The 19,744-nt window shown below is 45.0% G+C and overlaps 1 protein-coding gene across 2 annotated transcripts in view; it reads left to right on the plus strand.

The window, feature by feature from the left end:
* The window catches only part of DYSF (dysferlin), a 167,439-nt gene extending 155,220 nt beyond the window's left edge, over positions 1-12,219 (plus strand). For both annotated transcript variants that reach the window (XM_089526456.1, XM_089526457.1), the window contains one exon: positions 8,485-12,219. In XM_089526456.1, coding sequence (XP_089382582.1) covers positions 8,485-8,523 — 39 coding nt within the window. In that variant the 3' untranslated portion in view covers positions 8,524-12,219. The remainder of the gene's footprint in view (positions 1-8,484) is intronic.
* Positions 12,220-19,744: the final 7,525 nt, after the last annotated feature.

Raw genomic sequence — 19,744 nt, forward strand, 5'->3', positions numbered from 1 at the left:
ACAGCATAATAACGCTGCAATTTGAAATTCATGGGATCGCAGTCAAAGATGGCATAAGGATGGGGGAGCAATCCTGTCCTTATCCCGCCTCCGTGTGATAATCTCCATTGTCAGGCAAGCAGATCCTCAGCACATTTACATGGAAGTCAGTCCCACTGCAAGGAAGCTTTATCCTTGGAGAGGATTGGAACCCGCAGTTGCGTTGCGTGGCAGTTTTAGCAGTGGAATTGGTCCTTGGGTCTTTGTGGGTGAAGCAGAATAGAAATCAAATTCAATATACGAAAAATGTGGACAGTCTGACTCATATTTCTGAAAAGCAATTGAAGCATGTCGTGGAACTTCTCTGCTCTCGTTTCATTTGGAAAGACCTCCTGCTCCCCCATCTATTTGCCCCACACCTCTCCCCAGTTTTTGAGGTTGCTGACTTGAACTGCCTGGAATCGGGTTCCTTTTGCGGCTCTGTTACCTATTAGGCTTTGGCAATAAGGCCGGCTGGGAGGGAGGGAGGGAGGGAGAGATTGGTGGTGCCTGGAGCATCAGGGATGCCCTCGAACGCAGAGATCCCTGGCAAACACCCTAGAAATCCTTCATCATTTGCTCTTGGAATGAACGCAGATGGAAAATTAGAGAGTGATATTCCTTCTCCCCCTCCCCTCCCCTGCTCTTCCTTCTCCTTCTCCTTCCTTCTTTCCTTCCTTTCTTCCACGCACAAAAGATGACCATTGATCAGTGTGAATAAGGAGCACATAAAAGCACTCACCGCCAACACCACTTATTTTTATTATCAAAGATTTACACAAAGGAATAGTCACCCATCCCCTCTCTTCCATCCCATTCTTGCAAGCAGGGTTGGTGTCCATACTCATTCATGACGTTGGCCAATTGGCCGGCAAGAGTGTGTCACACCATACTACGAGTGGAAAACATCACTAGAAAAGACTGTAATTGTAAGGAAGATGGAAGGCAGTAGAAAGAGAGGAAGACTGGACCCCAGATGGCTAGACTCCCTCAAAGAGGACATGGGTCTGAGTCTACAGGACCTAAATAGAGCAATGGAGGAGAGGGGGTCTTGGAGATGTCTCATTCACAGGGTAGCCATGAGTTGAGGTTGGCTTGAGGGTAGCTAACAACAACAAGAGTGTGTCACACATCAAGGGACATTGCTACGCTATTGGACGCCACTGTACCCCAAAGGCCATCTGACATATGAGGATAGCCTTGCAGCTGGTCCAGAGGCATTCCAGTCCCAGCACTGCTTAGACTGTCTAAACTAGGACCTAGGCTGGTTCATGGCAAGACGGACAAAGGACCTTGTCACACTTATCACCGCTGAGAAACACGATTTAAAGTAGATTTAAATTGGAAAAAACTCACAAATGCTTGAAGTTTATCAGACGACGTTCCTGCAAACGTGAAATAACACAAAGTCAAAGCAAAGGCTACTTTTGGAACATCCCCAAAGTAAAATGCTGCCATTTCCCCCTTCTTTTTACGTTTGGTTTATTTTTGCGTTATTTTATGTTTGCATTTGTGGGTTTTTTAAAAAAGTTTAAATCTAGTTTAAATCCTGTTTCTGAATGGGATTTCACTAGTGTGATAAGGTCCAAAGTGTGCCCTGTGGGTCACATATGCCTCCCAGGACCAAGATTGGGGTGTGTTTGTGTTATTTATTGAATTACTAAAATTGCCCCCCCCCCCACACACACACACACATTGTAAAGTGTTGGAAATGATTTGAAGGCACACAACAACAACAACAACAACAACAAGGGCAAAAAGGGGAAAGTGAGAGGACAAGAGAGAAACTGGGACATTTGAGAAGCAGCTGGAAGAGTGGGATGACCGAGGATTAACCAGGGCTGTCCCTAGCAAATGCGGACACTTGGAGGGCATTGCTATGTGGGCAGAGATGACTTCGGACCTCCACAATAACCAGAATAATGAGTTGTGATTGTGATTGTGCTCTAGGCCCCCCAACAAACTCCAGCACCCAGAATTCCATAGCCGTGAGCCACAAAGAGTTAAAGCGGTGCCAAACCGGGTTATTTCTCCAGTGTGGATGCAGCCCAAGTCTCTCGCCTTCCCCAGAAGAAGCGTCTTGCTGCTGCTTTGCATGGCGACTTGCTTTCCAAGCCAGTTGGTTAAGCCTTTCTTGGCTTCCATCGCCATCCCACTCAGTAGAGCGTTTCCAGCCAGATGGAAGGACTCTCCCTTTCCTCCCTGCCCTCCAGACAAACCCAAAAATAACAGCCACAATCTTCTGGAGGAAGCCTCCTGAAAGAGAAAAGGGTGGGAAATTAATTAGGAGGTTTTAACGTTCCACCGAGGGGACTTGCTAATGGTCCGTGATGATGTGCTTCACGTTGGGATGCTTGGTTTATGGGGCGATGCGCTGTTTTCTCCCTCCTTCCACAATTGGAAGGAAGCCTTGCACTGGTCCAAACAGCAATTTATTATACAGCTTGGGGGTCCCACTTTCCTCCCCCTCCGCCTCTTTCCAGTTGGGTCTGCCTCCTTTTCCCCCTCCTTTTTCCATCATTCCCTTTTTTCTTCTGTCCCAATTAAATCCAGTGGGTTTGGAAGGGAACTCCCAATTTGAGTGGTGTGTGAATCAGAGCTAGTTTGAAGCATGTCTCTGTCCTAAGAGCATCAACTTGCATGTCAACTTGGCTTGACAGCAAACATAAAGAGGAGATCTTTATTTATACTGATGGGACTGAATCGCACTGGAAAATGGACTGCCACAGATGGAGCGAATCGACCTGAAAAGCTTCAGCGAAGAAGGCTGATGGGAACGATCCCAGTTCCTCACAAACAACCCCTCCCAGTCCACCAGACACCCTCTATGCCTAGGACTTTATTACACCAGCCTGCTGTCCCACCACAATTGTGCTAGCTTATGAATGCGGCAGCGAAAAAGGCCAGTGTGATTTTAGGCTGCATCAATAGAAGTATAGTGTCTGGATCAAGGGAAGTAATACTGCCACTCTATCCTGCTTTGGTCAGGCCTCACTTGGAATAATCTTGTGTCCAGTTCTGGGCAAAACAATTCAAAAAGGATATTGAGAAGCTGGAGCCATGTGTCCAAAGGAGGGCTACCAAAATCGAGAAGCGTCTGGAAACCATGAAGCCCTATGAGGAAAGACCTAGGGAGCTGGGGATGTTTAGCCTGGAGAAAAGAAGGTTAAGAGGTGATATGATAGCCCTGTTTAAATATCTGAAGGGATGTCATATTGATGAGGGAGCAAGCTTGTTTTCTGCTGCTCCAGAGAATAGGCCCCAGAGCAATGGAGGCAAGCTGCAGGAAAAGAGATTCTACCTCAACATTAGAAAGAACTTCCTGAGAGTAAGAGCTGTTTGACAGTGAAGCACAATAATAATAATAAATAGCCCTCCCAATCACAAGGAATCAGGGCGGGTTCCAGCAGTCAGAGGTACATTAAAACCATACAATATCTTGGAGTGTAGTGGAGCCTCCTTCTTTGGAGGTCTTTAAGCAGAGGCTGGATGGCCATCTGTCAATGGGGATGCTTGGACTGAGAGTTCCTGCATGGCAGAAGAAAGGGGTTGGACTGGATTAGGGCCCTTCTTGGGGTCTCTTCCACATCTATGATTCTATGACTCTATTCTATGAATGGAAGTATACTGCTTTGGCATAATTTCTTATCACACTTTCCCTCATGATAGCACTTTGGCCATCCATGGTTGTGTAATCTGTTTTCCACACTGCCAAACACCACTTTCCAAGAGGAAGGGTGGGAAGGAGTGATTATGGATGCCAACCACCTCCCAAAGCCAGCAGCTATGTGAATGTGTACACAGCAAGCCAGCTTTGGGAAGGCATTGGCTGCCGTGATCACTGCAAAGGTCAGGGAAAAGATGGGGAGAGGAGCAGAATCCCACCATTCACCTCCATGGCTCTGCTTCAGAAGCAAAACTGCAGCAGAAAAGACCTAGTGCATGAAGGCAGTAATGGTAGAATAGCAGTGTGATTGGGAGCCTATTGATGGGTTTTCGCCGTCAATGAAAAGGTGCACAGTAATAATGAATGGAATGCAAGGCAGCAGCAGGATGGGCATGAAGACATGTGATAAGTACCAGCCAAAGGGTTGTGTGATAAGTACTGGCCATGATACTATTACCAGTTGTATGATAACTATCAGACACTGGTTTTATTCTGTTAAAATTCCACTTTTATAGCTTCATGTGATAAAGACCTTAGTTCCCTCCTGAAAATCAAAGGCTAGAACACTGTTGATGTCATTACATCCATGTAAGTTCCGCTGTAGAAGCAGTTGGACATTTTCTTTTGCCTGCTGCTACCCATCCAGAGACCAGAACATGAAATAGGTGGATTCAGATTGCAAGAAAAGAGATCCCACCTGAACACTGGGAAGACCTTCTTGATTGTAATAGCGGTTTGACAGTGGAAAGAACTGCCTTGGAGGCTGGTGGCATCTCCTTCATTGGGGGGTCTTTAAACAGAGGCTGGATGGGCATCTTTGAGGAGTGCGGTAGTTGTGCATTGCTGCCTAGTGGAGGGATGTAGCAGGTGATTTTTTGGTCCTATTGCACCTTGTTAATTCATTAATCGCTATGGCAGTATCTTATGGAATCCTATGGGGCAACCTATAGGAACCTAAATTTTGCAATTTAGGGGAAAATACTGTGTATTTTCATCTGGGGAGCCTCAGACCACAAGCCCCAGGGTACCAAAAGATGCAGCCATAGCAGTTCGGGTTTGATCATAGGGCTATAATTGTGTGGCATAAAGGGCCCCTATGGTTTCAGCTTTTATCAAATGCAGCTTTAATCACTTTTTTTATTGCAGAATGGCACAATGCTTGTTAAAAAAAGAAAGACTTTTGGAGGATTGCATTGACATTCTGCCCATCCCTTAGACTATATATGTGCCAGTTGGACGCATGGGAAGCATTCCTTTTGCCCTAGACACCATCATGGGTAGCATGGAAGCCAACTGTGTCAAGGAGAAGGTCTCCAATATGGGATGAAGGTGCCGTTATTCCCCATTTCCAAGGAGTGCCAGGCTGCTGCCGGGCATCTCCTTCCCTCCCTCCCTTTCCAATGGACTGGGATCATCATTAGGCGCACAGCTGCTTTGGCTTGCAAGAAAACGTTTAAGTTATTGACAGTTGGATGCTTTTTTTATTGGCACCGGGAACAGGGTTATGGACAACTTTTCTCTCTCTGCGTAACATATGGAAGAGATGAGGAGGAAAAAACCTTGTTACTGGAAATGAATATATCAGGAACCTTCTTCGCGTTGCCAGTAAAGTTAATTTTTTGGTGTGGTATTAGATGTTTCCACATTAGCTATTTCTTCCTTGTCTCGATCACCATTATGGCGGACTGGGCTGGGCTGGGCGAGTGTGGGAGACACTGAGGACTTTATCACATCGGGAGAATCGGGGGTTTAAAGTGTTAGTATCCTGGGGAAATCGCGCAATTGTGGTGAAGATTTTCACACTAGGTCGCCATTATCACACGATTATCCCATGAATGGAGCAGCAAAATCATGCCACTTTTTATCCACGGGATTTCCCCATGAATAAAAAGCGGTACAATTTGGCCGGTATAATCACATGGTAATGGCAACATTACACAATGTTGTGTGAAAATATTTGTGTTATTGCGCAATATTGACAGAATCATAGCGCTATGCTTCTCGTCTTTTTTTTGTCGTGTCATAAAGTCTGAAGAAGGAGCAGAAAAGCCACTGTAAAGGTTGCATTTCTTAATGTTCACCATTAATCAGACCTTTCTTCCTTGACCTTCTTCAACAATTCTTCCAGGCCTTTGTCGGTTTCTGCTAGTAGTATTGTGTTGTCTGAATATCTTAGAAGAAGACTAAGGAATGGGAAGGATAGCTAGGAAGGAACTAGATAAGATTTTAAAGTTTAAAGATATAACTCTGAACACCAAAGCGAGGATTGTTCAAGCCATTGTATCAGAGAATTGAAACTGGGCACATCTAAATGCACATTGTGCATCCATGCACAATGAGTGGCTATGCATGATGGCCCCAGATCCTGTTTGATCTTGAAAACTAAGCAGGGTCAGGCCTGGTTAGCAGTAGGATGGGGTCCACCAAGGAATATCAGGTACTGTGGGCTATATTTCAGAGGAAGGCAATGGCAAGCTCCCTCTAAACATACAGAGAAAACCCTACGAAATTAATAGGGTCACCATAAGTCAATAGGCAACGTGATGCCACCTACTACTGCTATAGACCCTCAGAAAAGCCCCTTAAATGTGTTGTGTTGTTGTGGTTGTTGTATGAATTTTTTGAGATGGAACAAATGTATTATATATGTTGATAGGTTTTTGCTTGTATTGTTTTGTAATTTCGTTGACTTATATGTGAGAATAAATATAAATATATTTTGAAAAGAAAAGAAAAAGTCCCCAAATGGAAAGCAGAACTAGGCCTCTCTGTGGGGCCAGGGGCCAATCCCCCCCAGACCTTCACAGGGGCTTCAGTCCTTCTCAAAATGGCTGCAGGAAGTGATATCAGTATAATATAGTATGCTATCACTTACTGTCATTGTTTTGAGAGGGACTGCAAAGGAAATTAGGGGTTTGGGGGATCACATTGGGTTCTAGTTGCTTGTGGGAACGATGTGCAGGTATTTTCAAATGTATTATTCATGCATTTGGGAGTCTCCCTGCATGGTTTGGGGAGAATACAATGCTCCAAAATGTAAGTATCTCTCCCAATTGTGGGATTTGGATGGCTTTGGTGGAGAACTTCAGGGCTCCAGGGATCGCATGCAGACTATAGGCAACACAGTCTTTTTGGAATAAAGGTGGGATGACAAAGAAAGAAAGAAAGAAAGAAAGTTAGTTGGCCCTCCACATTTGTGGCTTTGACTTTTGCAGATTTGATTATTTGCTGCTTTGATTAATACGTTCTCTCTCTGAGTCTTGGTCCCCCAGAGAAGTTCTGCTGGAAACTGACCATAGAGTTGTGCTAGAGAGAGCACTTAAGAGATTCCTACAGAAAATATTTCTCTAGGCGTTTGTAGTTCCTCTGGTCCTATTCTATGGCCAGCTTCCAGCAGATGTTGACCATGGCATTGCTCTGGAGGACATAAGGCCTGTGCAGACCTGCCATTAAGACAGGCCTGGAGGCGGAGTTGGGGTGTGGCATCCATATGACATGTGCCCTGACTGCGCCCCATGGCAGCATGATGCTGCGCACTGCACCACATGGCGTGCAGCATCATGGCACTCCTCTGTAAGTAAGTAAGTAAAAGTTTATTTATATACCGCCTTTATAAGACCAAGGCGGTTGGTCTGGCGCTGCGTTTAAATGACACAGTGCTAAAGGAGTACCATAAAGCCACAGCACAGTGGCTATGCCACTCTTTCCAGGGTGCAAAAAAGAACCACTTTTTGCATCTGTTTTTTGCACCCTGGAAAGGCCAGATTGGGGCCAGGGCATGTGATTTCCACGGCCCCAATCTGGTTCTAAAAGGAGCGGCCTGCACAGCCCCATACAGATCCCTAGAAAAGTGTTTTCTCAGGTTAAAGAAATAGTGATTTTCTATTTAGTCCCCCCCCCTTTTTTTCAGGGGGTACTGTGCCCCTAATCCCAGCAAATGTCTCAGGAACACTGTAATTGGGGCATTTGCTTCTTATTGGAGGTGTTTGCTTTGCTCTGTTTCGAATGGCTGTATATATTTTTTTAACTTAGAATTTTAAAAGAATTTTGCATTTTTGGCTGCTATAGTAATGTAGTTCTAATTGTGTTTTAAATTTGTACTGGTCTGTTGTTGTTGTTGTTGCTGTTATTTGGAAGCATCTTTTGTGAGCTGCCTTGGGTCCAATTTGGGAGGAAGGTGGCACTGTTTTCATCATTTATTTTAATAATTTAATTGTATTGTTTTTTATTGTAGGTGGGTGGGTTTGTGGGAATATTGTGTTTCATTGTATTTTAATGTTCTTTTAATGTTGTCAGCCGCCCCGATCTAATTGGAGAGGTGGGCTATAAATAAATAAATTATTATTATTATTATTATTATTATTATTATTATTATTATTATTGTGGGCCCTCTCTATACATGGGGATCCATTCCAGACCACCCCCTCCGAAGTGTTCCCAAATGCGGAAACACTCCCTCATTGAAACTAATGGGGTTTGCATAAGCTCAAACCCCATTAGTTTCAATGAGGGAGTGTTCCCGCATTTGGTGCGGCACACACCATTCATTTTATGACAGCTTAACCTTCCATGTAAGGTTAAAGCTGAGCATAGCATGATTGCGTATGGCGCGGACACTCTGTATTATTATGCATATGTGCATGAAATTTAGACACCCATTTCTCCGAAACCTGCCGAGGTGGAAAGGTCTTCAGCCAGTGACCGCAGGAAAGTGAGGAAGGAAGGGATTCCCAGAGTCTGGGAGCCACCGCAGAGAGTCTTAATCCTTTAATCCCACTCCTGTCTTTTCTTCCTTGCAGAACTATGCTGCTATGAAGCTGGTGAAGCCTTTCAGCTGAGCCCAAGGTGGAGAAGAGCCAAGAGAAGAGCCTTGCAAGGCAGAGGCCAGAGCCGGCGGAGGAGAAGGCGGCTGCACAGTGCCTTGCAAACCACACAACCTGCCTTCTGTCGCACACTCTTGTGCAAAAGGGAACGGACAGCAGCCACTCCCTGCACAAATTGCATTCTTCTCAGTCACAAAGCCATAGGTTTTAATACTACCCCCTCTCAGCCCAATGCCCTTAACCCTGCAAATGCTGCTCAGGTGCCACGGCTGAACAGATGCACCAGAACTGCACTTTGGTTTCTGGGGCTTTGTTCTCTGTACAAAGTAGGCCTTCGAGAAGTAGATGGTTCACCTGTACAACGCTTGGGATCTGTCAGTAGGTTACAGCAGGGATTCCCAGACTTTGGTCCACCAGGTGTTTTGGACTTCAGCTCCCAGAATTCCTGACTGTTGACCAGGTTGGCAGGGCTTCTGGGAGCTGGAGTCCAAAAACCTGAAGGACTACAGTTAGGGAGCCACTGGGTTAGAGTAACAAAGAACTGCTTGAAACCACCCTGGTAAGAGCATGAGGTCCCTGTATCTTTGCCACCCGTTGCGTCCGCTTTTACTGCCAACAAGTCAGTTCAGCCCTGGAAAAATGGGATCTGTTGCATCATGGGAAAGGGGGGAAAGGATTTGGGGTTCAGCCTCTGCAGTTTCCCCCATCTCTGGATGCATATGCCTCAAATATCCCCAAATATCCCCAAGAACCAGGATGCCATGCTTTACTAATTCTATGCTTTAGTTATTTTCTTCCACTGCAAGAAAGTCTTTGAAAACTCTGCAGTGTTTTTTTTAAAAAAGATAATTTGCCGTAAAAGCCTTATTCTGCACAAAATTCGCAGAGAATGATAGAATCCTAGAGTTGGAAGAGATCCCAAAGGTCATCTAGTTCATGCAGGAACTCACAATCCAAGCCCTCCCTGTGACAGATGGCCATCCAGCCTCTGTCTGAAAGCCTCCAAAGATAGAGACTCCACCATTCTCCAGTGCAGCATCTTTTGCAGCTAAACAGCTCTTACTACCAGGAAGTTTTGCCTAATATTTAGGAGGAATTTCTTTTCCTGTCATTTGCATTTGCTTCCATGGCACTGTTTCCTATTCTCTGGAGCAGCAGGAAACAAGCTCACTCCATCCTCAATATAGCATCCCTTCAAATATTTAAAGATGGCTATTGGGTCCCCCTTTAAGCTTCTTTTCTCCAGTATTCTGGCCCAGAAAGTGGCACTTTCTGCACAGAAAATAATATTTCTGCCCAGAAATATTGTGCAAAAGAACGCTGTAGTTGGGAATTTATTCTGCAACTAATTCATGCTTTTATTTTTAGTGGAAAATAGCATTTATCTGCAGGAAACAGCTTTGTCTGCAAAGAAAATAGTTTATCTGTGCAGAAAGAAAGAAAAGCCATAATCACAAAATATTATTTCTGCGCAGAGAATGTTGTTTTCTGCACACACACAAACGCTGGATGTGATTTTTTTTGCAGAATAAATATGAAATAGCCAGAGATGGAGGTGACAGATGTTAGCAAGTCAAGCAAACAAGTTGTTGATCATTGCAGAAAAGTCCTCTTTAACTTCTGGCAGTCCTCCGAATGAGAGACCTCCACCAGAGACCCGGTTCTTAAGGGCTCAGTGTCTTGCAAACTCAGGGCAGCTGTGGTTTCCTTGATGGAGTCTGTCCACCTGTAATGTCGATCTTCTTTTCCTATTGCTTTCTATTTTACCAAGCATTACCATCTTTTCCAGTGAGTCTTTTTGTTTCGTGATATGTTCAAAGTATGACAGCCAAATCAAGTAGGGCTTGGTTTGCTCTTGCTCATTGCCTTCAAGTTGACTTAGGGCACCTCTATCTGTCTTTTTGGCAGTCTGGGACATCCATCGGACTGGCCTCCAGCCCTGCATTTCAAACAAATTCCCTTCCTGTCACCTTTCTTCCCTGTCCAACATTAATACATTTTGCTTTTCGTACCTAGAAACTGGAAACGTGATAGCATGGACAATCCTGGCTTTAGTTTTCAATGATACCTCTTTACTCTTGCAGATCTTCTCCATTTCCTTCATAGCTTTCCTTCCAAGTCCTTGTCTTCTCCTGGCTTCTTGACCACAGTCTCCATTCTGATAGAGGACTGAGCCAAGGGATAGGAAACCTTCTATTTGGATGAGACAATCACAGTATTGTAGAATCCCAGGATTTAAAGAAAAACCAAGGGCCATCCACTTCAACCCCTTCAGCCGTCAGATGAAGACACCCTCCAAGCCCTCCCTGTGACTGATGGAAACCCAGCATTTTAAAACCTCCAAAGCAGGAGACTCCACCACGCTTCAAGGCAGCAGCCTCTTCCCCTGTCGAACAGCTCTTACCATCAGGATGTTCTTCCTAATGTTGAGCTGGAATCTCTTTTCCTGTTATTTGCATCTCTTGCTCTGTGTTCCAGTCGCTGGAATGGCAGAGAACAAGCTTGCTGTATCTTCAGTGTGGCATCCCTTGCACTATTTAAACAGGGCTACCATGTCACCCTTTAACCTTCTCTTCTCCACTTTGTAGTTTGATGTGGCACCAGAGCTCTTTGGGAAAGAAGGCTAAATACCTCACTAAACTGCAGATCCCAGAATTCCATTGTATTGAGCCATGTCAGTTCATAGAATTATGGAGTTGGAAGAGACCCCAAGAAGGGCCATCCAGTCCAACCCCCTACTGCCATGCAGGAACTCTCAATCAAAGGATCCCTGACAGATGGCCATCCAGCCTCCATTTAAAGACCTCCAAAGAAGGAGATTCCATTACTATCCAAGGGAGTGTCTTCCACTGTCCAACGGCTCTTATTGTCAGGAAGTTTCTCTTAATGTTGACCTGGCATCTCTTTTCTTGTATTTTGCATCCATTGCTCCATTGGCTCCTGTTCTGTGGAGCAGCAGAAAACAAGCTTGCTCCATTCCTCAATGTGACATGCCTTCAAATATTCAAGCAGGGCTATCATATCACCTCTTAACCTGCTCTTCTCAAGGCTAAACATAGCGGTGTCAAATTGCATTAATTCTGCAGTGTGGATGCAGCCTGTGTTTCAATTTGGTTAGACCAGGAGTAGGGAAAGTGCAGCTTGTGAGCCACATGCGGCCCCTGAAGTCCACTTTTGTGCCCACCCAAAACCCCTCAACTCTCCCCAGTTGTGCGTTGCACACTAAATGCCAAGGATTTGTGGTGCTGCAGGCTTTGCAAGAGAAGAGGCAGGGGACACAACCAGAACGAACGGACTCCATTTCCCGTGGGCCACGTGGCCCTTCCAGTCCTTGGGGGCACCAGCTGCCGCTGCCCTGAGGTCCCATCTTCTTGCTTTGCTGAGGGATTCCCCCTTCCTTCTCTTTCCTCCCTTGTGTGCTTAGCACCGGAGAGGCTCCTTCCATCCCAAGAGAACAAGCCCGACTTCATTTTATTTTATATTTTATTTGTATTTGTACTTTTTTGCAATATTAAAGTGCACTTTCCATGGCAGGGATCTTTGCTGCAACTGAGACAAACCAGAAGCCGGATATAAAACTGCTTTAGAGCCGCCCTGGAGCTCGGGCTCTTTGAAAGCAGGGTGGCTGGGAGTTTTCCATATCACCTGTGTATGCCTTCGAAGCAATATCGCAATTGCACTGCGGTTACCAATGAAATGCTATTAAACCTCCTGAATGCTGGTGGTGTTTTATTTTCCAGGGCTTGGAGTCTCCAAGGGTGCGGGCAGAGAGGGAGCGCGCATAGCCCCCATTTTCACCCCACAAACATGTGCAAGAGCTGAAGCATCTGATTCCACTTAGAAGGAAAGCAGGCGGCTGTGCTGCTCCTAGGTTTTGCCATTTCGTTTTATCTCCATTCTGCTGGGAAAAGATACGAGGACTAGAAAACTTTATGGACCGCAGCTTCCAAAGTCTGCTAGCCGGCTCGGCCAGAGGGATTCCTGGACTTGTCACCCCTAAAATGCATCCATTAATATTTATGTCAGAAATTAGGCATGGAAAGGAATGAGCATTCCTTATACTCAACCTGTTTTCCTAAGAGATATGTGTCTCCGCAGCAAACAGATTTACAAATGAATGCCCTGTTTACCTTCCAGTGACCAATTAAAGAGGAGAGCATGCTAAATGTAAGCTATAGCTAAGGAAAAGCACATTCTATGGCAAAGAGACATCTTTCCCTATTTGAGGGAATGTTTAAAAAACTGTTAAGAGCCTTCTCTGATATTTGTCAGCTAAGTATAACCAGGTCTTGTCTCCTCTGACTGCCTCTGGTTTTTCAGGATCTTGGTCAAAGAAAGGCCATTCCTGGGGACTGGACCTCCTCCATTCAAACAGCTTTAGAAGAGCCAGAATCTGGAGAAGATGGAGGGTCCGCTTTAATTCGGCATTGCATTTCTAAGCCCTGATGGTAAGCCAAGTTTTCCCATCAGTGCAGCCATGGCCCCAGACTCCTAGTCCAACACCGAAATCGTTACACTGTGCTGGTTCTACAGTATTGCTTTGGAAAATAAAACTTACTCCCTGAAGGTAGCAGAGATGAGAGTAATCCTCTGGCCCTCTCCTTGCCAGCATCACTTCAGACCAATGGAGGAAACATCGCTGCCTCTGTCCCAAAGGTCTCATGCCAGGGAGCCTCGGTTGGCGTCCTGCGCCGGTTTCTCTGCTCCTTCCTCATACCAGTCTTAGAGTGTAATCCCTGCAGTTCCATCTGAGCCTTGCTATCTTCGTAATGCTTTTTGCAGGAACCCCAGGAAAAAATAGAAAGCCACAAGATGGCTGAGATTTCATTTTTTATTTCCCTCTTCTCGGATTGAGGCTTCTCCAAAATGTTCCAGATGGGTTTTGTAATCAAAATGATGGTCAATCAAAATGTCATTGTGGGTCATAATAGGGACAGAGAGGAGGAAGGCTTCCTCTAAAAGGCTGGAAGGAACTCCGGAGGGAAGAAGCAAAACGGAAGAAAAGGAGAGGCGATAGATGGAGGGTCAGTTCTCATTTCTAATCATTGTATTTTACTCAAGCGCTGTGCAACTCTGCGAGCATATAGCTGCGCTATACGTCTCTCTGATGTAGGATTACAACCCTGGTGTTGTACCTGGGCAATTCCCCTGCAAATAGAGGTGCGTTTCCATTGAACAATGCTTTTCCAACACCTTGAATCATGACTCAAGGCAGCATCTGAGTTCAGAATTAATAGCTACAATCTCATGCTGGGATCTTTGGTTGCCATTGACATGCAATGGCATCAAGCTGAATGGCAGCAGAGAGACCTGACCCTGGAGACTGGGATTTTCTCACTGGTCTTTGATGGTTGCCAGTACCTCTTGGCAGATTTTGGACCATAGGATTGCCTGCCTTGCAATAAGCTGGGGTAGGTGGTCTCCATCCCCTCAGTGTAGTATAAATATCCTCATGTGGACTTATGGATGCATCTATATTGCAGAATTAATGCAGTTTGACACTGCTATACCTGTCATGGCTCCATCCTATGGCATCTTGGGATTTGTAGTTTGTTGGGGTACCTGAGCTCTCTGACAAATAAGGCTCAATATATACAGTGTGTGTGTGTGTGTGTGTGTGTGTGTGTGTGTGTGTGTGTATCCCCCTACAAATCTCAGACATCCTTAGCATTGAGCTTTGGCAGTTAAAGCAGTGTTATTTCTGCCCTGCAGATTAGACCGAAGCTGCCCTGAAGTTCAAAGTGTGAATGGGAAGAATTGAAATAACAATGATACTGAAGAAATGAAGATGAATATTAAAAATGTGTATGTCTAAAGTTAGTAAGTATGTTTAGCATTGTCATGTTGAGATGACTGTATGTATTTTAAAGTTAGTGTCTGTATTTTTATATGTTTAATAAAAATTATTTCATAACAAAAAAACCCCCAAAAAACAAAGCTGCCCTTTTTCTGTTCACGTTAGAAAAAGAGGTCTGTCTCAGAACAACTACAAATAGTCAACACACAGACACACACACACACACATTTTAGAGGACACAACTGATTTATTTGATTTATATCCTGCAATTGCTCCCAAAGAGGACCCAACGCAGCTCACACCTTTTGTGAGCATATTTGGGAACGTATTCATCTGGGGAGAATTTCTATCCAGTAGACAACTTTTGTGTGTGTGTGTGTGTGTGTGTGTGTGTGTGTGTGTGTGTGTGCATGAGCAAAAAGGAGCGAGTGGGAAGCCCATCAGCGCCAGGCCTGGAATGCTCTTGGTGCGCGCATAAAAGTTAATTACAGAATGTTCCACTGCTTAAAAAGGTTTGTGATGCTTGTTTTTATATTATTTCCTTGGTCTTTAACTCTGTGTCATGTGTAATTGAAGGGTGGAATTATGAAGTGTGCAGGCTGCCCTTAGGGGAGACCTTAACAACATACCTTTGTGTTTCGCACTGGTGTCGGCTTGGCCTGGCCAGCCGGAGGAAGACGCAGGGGGGGGATCGATGCTGGCTGGCTGCCACACCGCAAGCGCACTGAACTCTTCTCACCCCCGGTAGCAGACTCCTTGCACTCCCTGGGCCTGAGTTAAAATGGAAAGAGAAAGGCCCAGATATATTTTTGTGCATGTTGGGAGAGCTGGGTTTTTTATCAATTGCAGCCAATAAGGAACTCCTAAGCCAGGTTTGGGCCCAAGTAGGTTGGACGGAAGGGTTTGGGGGCACATGTGGGGTACAGACCACTGGGACTGTGCCACCCGGAGATTGGCTGACCTCCTGCCTGCTCTGCCCACACTGGTTTGTTGCTTTAACACCATTTAATGGCCCTGCGGTTGGTTTCCCTCCGTCATTACTCCATGACGGAAAGGAAATGTCCTCTGCAAAGCTTCTGTGTTCTCTAGGACGCAGCAGGGATTCTGTGCCCGAATTAGCTCCGAGATGGCATTCGGGAAGGAACTTTGACCGCCTGGCGCAACTAGAGATCTCCCTGACCCATGCTTTGCCTTATGGTTCAGTGGTGAAGGAGACAGATGGGGGGACCTCTACTAGTACCACCACTATGGCACCAGAGTTATTTGACTCACGGCACACAATGTGGCTCTGAACTCAACCACCCCAACAGCACTTTTGTAGCCTTCCCTAAAGCAAATGGGTATGACAAAAGAAGCATTGAATCATAGAATTGGTAGAGAGCCCAAGGGGCATCCACTCCAACCCCCTTTTGCCAGGCAGGAACACACAATCATAGAAGCACAGATTTTTGATAGGGACCCAAAGGGCCATCTGAAGCAACCCCTTCTGCCATGCAGGAAGAAACCACCCAAGCCGTCCCTGGGATAGATAGCCATCCAGCCTCTGTTTATAAACCTTTAAAGAAGGAGACGCCACCAATCTCCAAGGCAGCAGTGTCTTCCACTGTCAAACAGCCCTTACTGTCAAAAGATTCCTCCTAGTCTTACGCTGGAATCTCTTCCAGTAGCTTCCATCCATTGCTCCATTGTCTTCTATTCTCTGGAGCATCAGAAAACAAGCTTGCTCCACCCTCAATATATGACATCCCTTCAAATACTTAAACAGGGCTATCTTATCACTCCATAACCATCTCTTCCCCAGGCTAAACATCCCCAGTTCCCTAAGTCTTTCCTCATAAGGCATGATTTCCAGACCCTTCGCCATTTTGGTGGGCCTGCGGTTGGTTTCCCTCCATCATTACTCCATCACGAAACGGAACACGGATTCTCCCATCTTATATCTATGCATTTCATTTTTAATACCTAAGTGCAGTACTTTATATTTCTCCGTGTTGAATTTCATTTTGTTAGCTTTGGCCCAGCTTTCTAGTCTATTCAGATCATTTTGAATGTTGATCCTGTCCTCTGGAGTATTAGCTATTCCTCCTAATTTGGGGTCATCTGCAAATTTGATAAGCCTTCCCTCTATTCCTTCCTCCAAGTCATTGATAAAGAAATTGATAAATTAACAAGACTAGTTGCAATCTTCTTTTTCACCTCCTCCTCCTCCTTCTCAATATTATTATTATTATTATTTCATTAAATGCTAATTTTTTAGACTTCCAGGCCACTTCTCTCCTGATATACCATGGGGCTTTTTGTTGGAGCCATAGGGTTCTGCCTGACCAGCGACCCAACAATTAACCCGGTTGGATTGGCACCAAAACAGAAATTTAAGTGCAGAAACTGCAAAAGCTCCAGAATCAAGGGAAAGACTTGCTTTGGGGTTGTTGGGTTTGTGTGTGTGTGTGTGTGTGTGTGTGTGTGTTCCCGATCCCTCCTCCCGTGCTCCATAAATGTGAGATTATGACATTCCCATGAAATAAAAGAAGAAATCCTAAGGTTAGGATCAAGTTATTTTTGCCCATGGGCTGGGATTGGGAAGGGGTTTCTCTCCTGTTTCAATCAGAAAGACAGAGCCGTCAGGGCTTTGCTAATTTGTAGGTTGTAATTTGCCATTTCTCCAGAGAAGGTATTTATTTTATGAGGTCTGGAACCAAACTGACAACAAACCGCAAATGAGGCCAAAAAAGAAAAAGTGATGGCGGGGGGGAGAGAAAAGAGGAGAGGAGGGAAAAGGCAGAGAGCAAGAAAATAGGAAATGAATTACTCCATTTGTAGCAGCAAAAAATAATCATTTTTATGCCTTTGCCAAAGAACAGAAGCGAACGCTGAGCTTTGGCGGTTGAGAAGTTGTGCAAAATCCTTTCACACAATGGCATTCTTCATTCAGATATCGAGAATTCCTCATTCACTCTCTTCTTCTTTTCTGATCCGAATTGATTTTAAATTCCTTTTTAATTCCAGACACTGAGGGCTTTCATAAACAAACAATCTCGACTGAGACTGCTGCAGAGTTAATGCAGTTTTGACCCGGCTTTAACGGCCATGGAATCCTGGGATTTGTAATATGAAGTCAATGGCTTTCATGGCTGGCATCCATAGGTTTTTGTGGCTTTTTCATGCTCTGTGGCCATGTTCTAGAAGAGTCGTAGTGCCCCTCTATTCTGCTTTGGTCAGGAATAAACCTGAGTCCAGTTCTGGGCAACACAATTCAAAATGGAGGTTGAGAACCTGGAGCCATGTGTCCAAAGGAGGGAGGCAAAAATGGTGAAGGGTCTGGAAACCATGAAGCCCAATGAGGAGAGACTTAAGGAGTTGAGTATGTTTAGCCAGAAGAAGAGAAGGTTAAGGGGTGATATGAGAGCCCTCTTTAAATATTTGAAGAGGTGTCACATAGAGGATGGAACAAGCTTGCTGCTCCTATGAACAGATGAACTGGCAGAGACACACCATTCACCTTGTCACGGCTCCATCCTACGAAATCCTAACTACCCCTCACCAAACTACAAATCCCAGAATTATCTGCAAGAATCATAGAATCTGAGAGAGAGATAGAGAGAGAGAGATCAAAATGCTCTGGCACATCCCAGGGCAATTTCAGTGCTTTCCAACTGGGCACAATTGCTTTGGCCCAAAAATGTAAGCAGCCAGGTTGCAAAGGCATACTTCTGTCAAAGACCAAAGTTACTGTTTCCTAGCCTCTATGAAAACTTGCAAGGGCTCATTTTCTCCTGGTTGGCATCCAGAGTGTGTTGTGTCCCCAGAAGACAAAGCAAAGCCCCTTAGAGAGCGGATACCATGACCTGGTTTCTGCGTCTGGGACATTCTCGGATGGTGCAAAGCTCTAAGGAAAACCATGTGCCAGCTGTATTAAAGCATGATTTATATAAGATCTGGGGGCTACAGTTGAGCACAATATTGTTTCCAGGTTCTTAGGCACGGCTCGTAACTTTTTATTGGCTTTACCTTCAAGGTATTGTTCTGTCTTCCCGTCTCCTACAGATTTCAAGGAGCAAAGCATTACAAAGGAATGGGTCTAAGTCTGGGCAGCTCCTGTCTCACCATCTTTTGTCCCAAAGGGTTTGGTGAGAATTTGGTCTCACTAGCAGAGGACACAATGATGGGGCTCCCTGTCCAAAAGAGCCAATATTCCTCGCTTCTTTTCTTGGGCACTACAAAGAAAATTCCTACAAATCCCAGGATTCCATAGGACAGAACCACAGCACTCAATCCGTCCCATAGACTCCTGGGATTTGCAACCTGGCAAAGCACCAGCACTCTTTCGCAAAGAAAGCTAAAGACCTGGTAAAACTACAAATACCAGGATTACATAGGATGGCACTGCAGCACTTAAAGTGGAGTCAAACTGCTTTATTTCTACAGTGTAGATGAACCCCTTAGACCAGGACTGAGTTCCTGCGTTGGCGTTCCACAGTGTAAACTGTATTGATTTTGCTATGCCACTCTTGTGGTGAATGGCAACATTGCTCAACCAACCAAGGCATGGAACATGTAACCAAAAGCACAAACCAAACACAGACTCTGACCAAAGCTGAATAGAGTGGGATGATCGCTTCTTTTCATCTAGACACTATACTGCCATTGATGGAGCTTAGAATTGCATTGGCCTTTTTTGCCTCTGCATCGCACTGGTGGCTCCCATTAACCTCCTGGTCTGCCAAGATTTCCAGATCCTTTTGACATGAGCTGCTGTCAAGCCGACTGTCACTCATTCTGCACCTGAGTTTTCTGTCTGATTGTTGTGCCTTCCAAGTTTCCATGCTGAAATTCCTTTGATTAGTATTTGTGCCCTTGCACACAAAACGTTTGCCCCAAAGGCAGTTTGCCTGCAGTGCAATCTCTGCTTTGCAACTGGTAGGAGAAGAAAGATAGTTAAGCAAGAGGTGAACTGCCAGAGACACACCATTCGTCTTTAGCATCCATTCTTTTCCTTTCTGCTGCAACAAACTGTAATTGGGCGCGCCGAATCTTTCAAGTGCCCCAAATGGAGAAGGAAAAAAAAGTTGGTTTGTGTTGTAAATCTGTAAAATGGGCCATTAGAGGTGCACTGTTCCAATTATTGTGCATTATTTCTTAGGTTCACCAGCATGTTTTTAAGGGCTCTGTTTGTTTTCTACCTGCGAAGTCTATATTGCATGAATGCTGGATAATATGAACCACATGAGAACTGTTACATACAGGGACATTCTTCCGTGCATCTGATCTTTGGCTGAATGGATTTATAAAGTGTATCCCCCTTAAAAGTTGGCACAGTTGCCACACAGCAAATCACCTTTATGGAAGAGAACCCATAATAGAGGACCTGCAAGGAAACGTGTCGCTTTGACCTGTTGAGTTCTCTGATGCACAATGGCAGCCTTGGACTTGCAGGCAGGT

Source organism: Sceloporus occidentalis, unplaced genomic scaffold (assembly GCF_023333645.1).
Source record: "Sceloporus occidentalis isolate IW3139 unplaced genomic scaffold, rSceOcc1.0.p SCAF_5, whole genome shotgun sequence".
Lineage (NCBI taxonomy): Eukaryota > Metazoa > Chordata > Lepidosauria > Squamata > Phrynosomatidae > Sceloporus > Sceloporus occidentalis.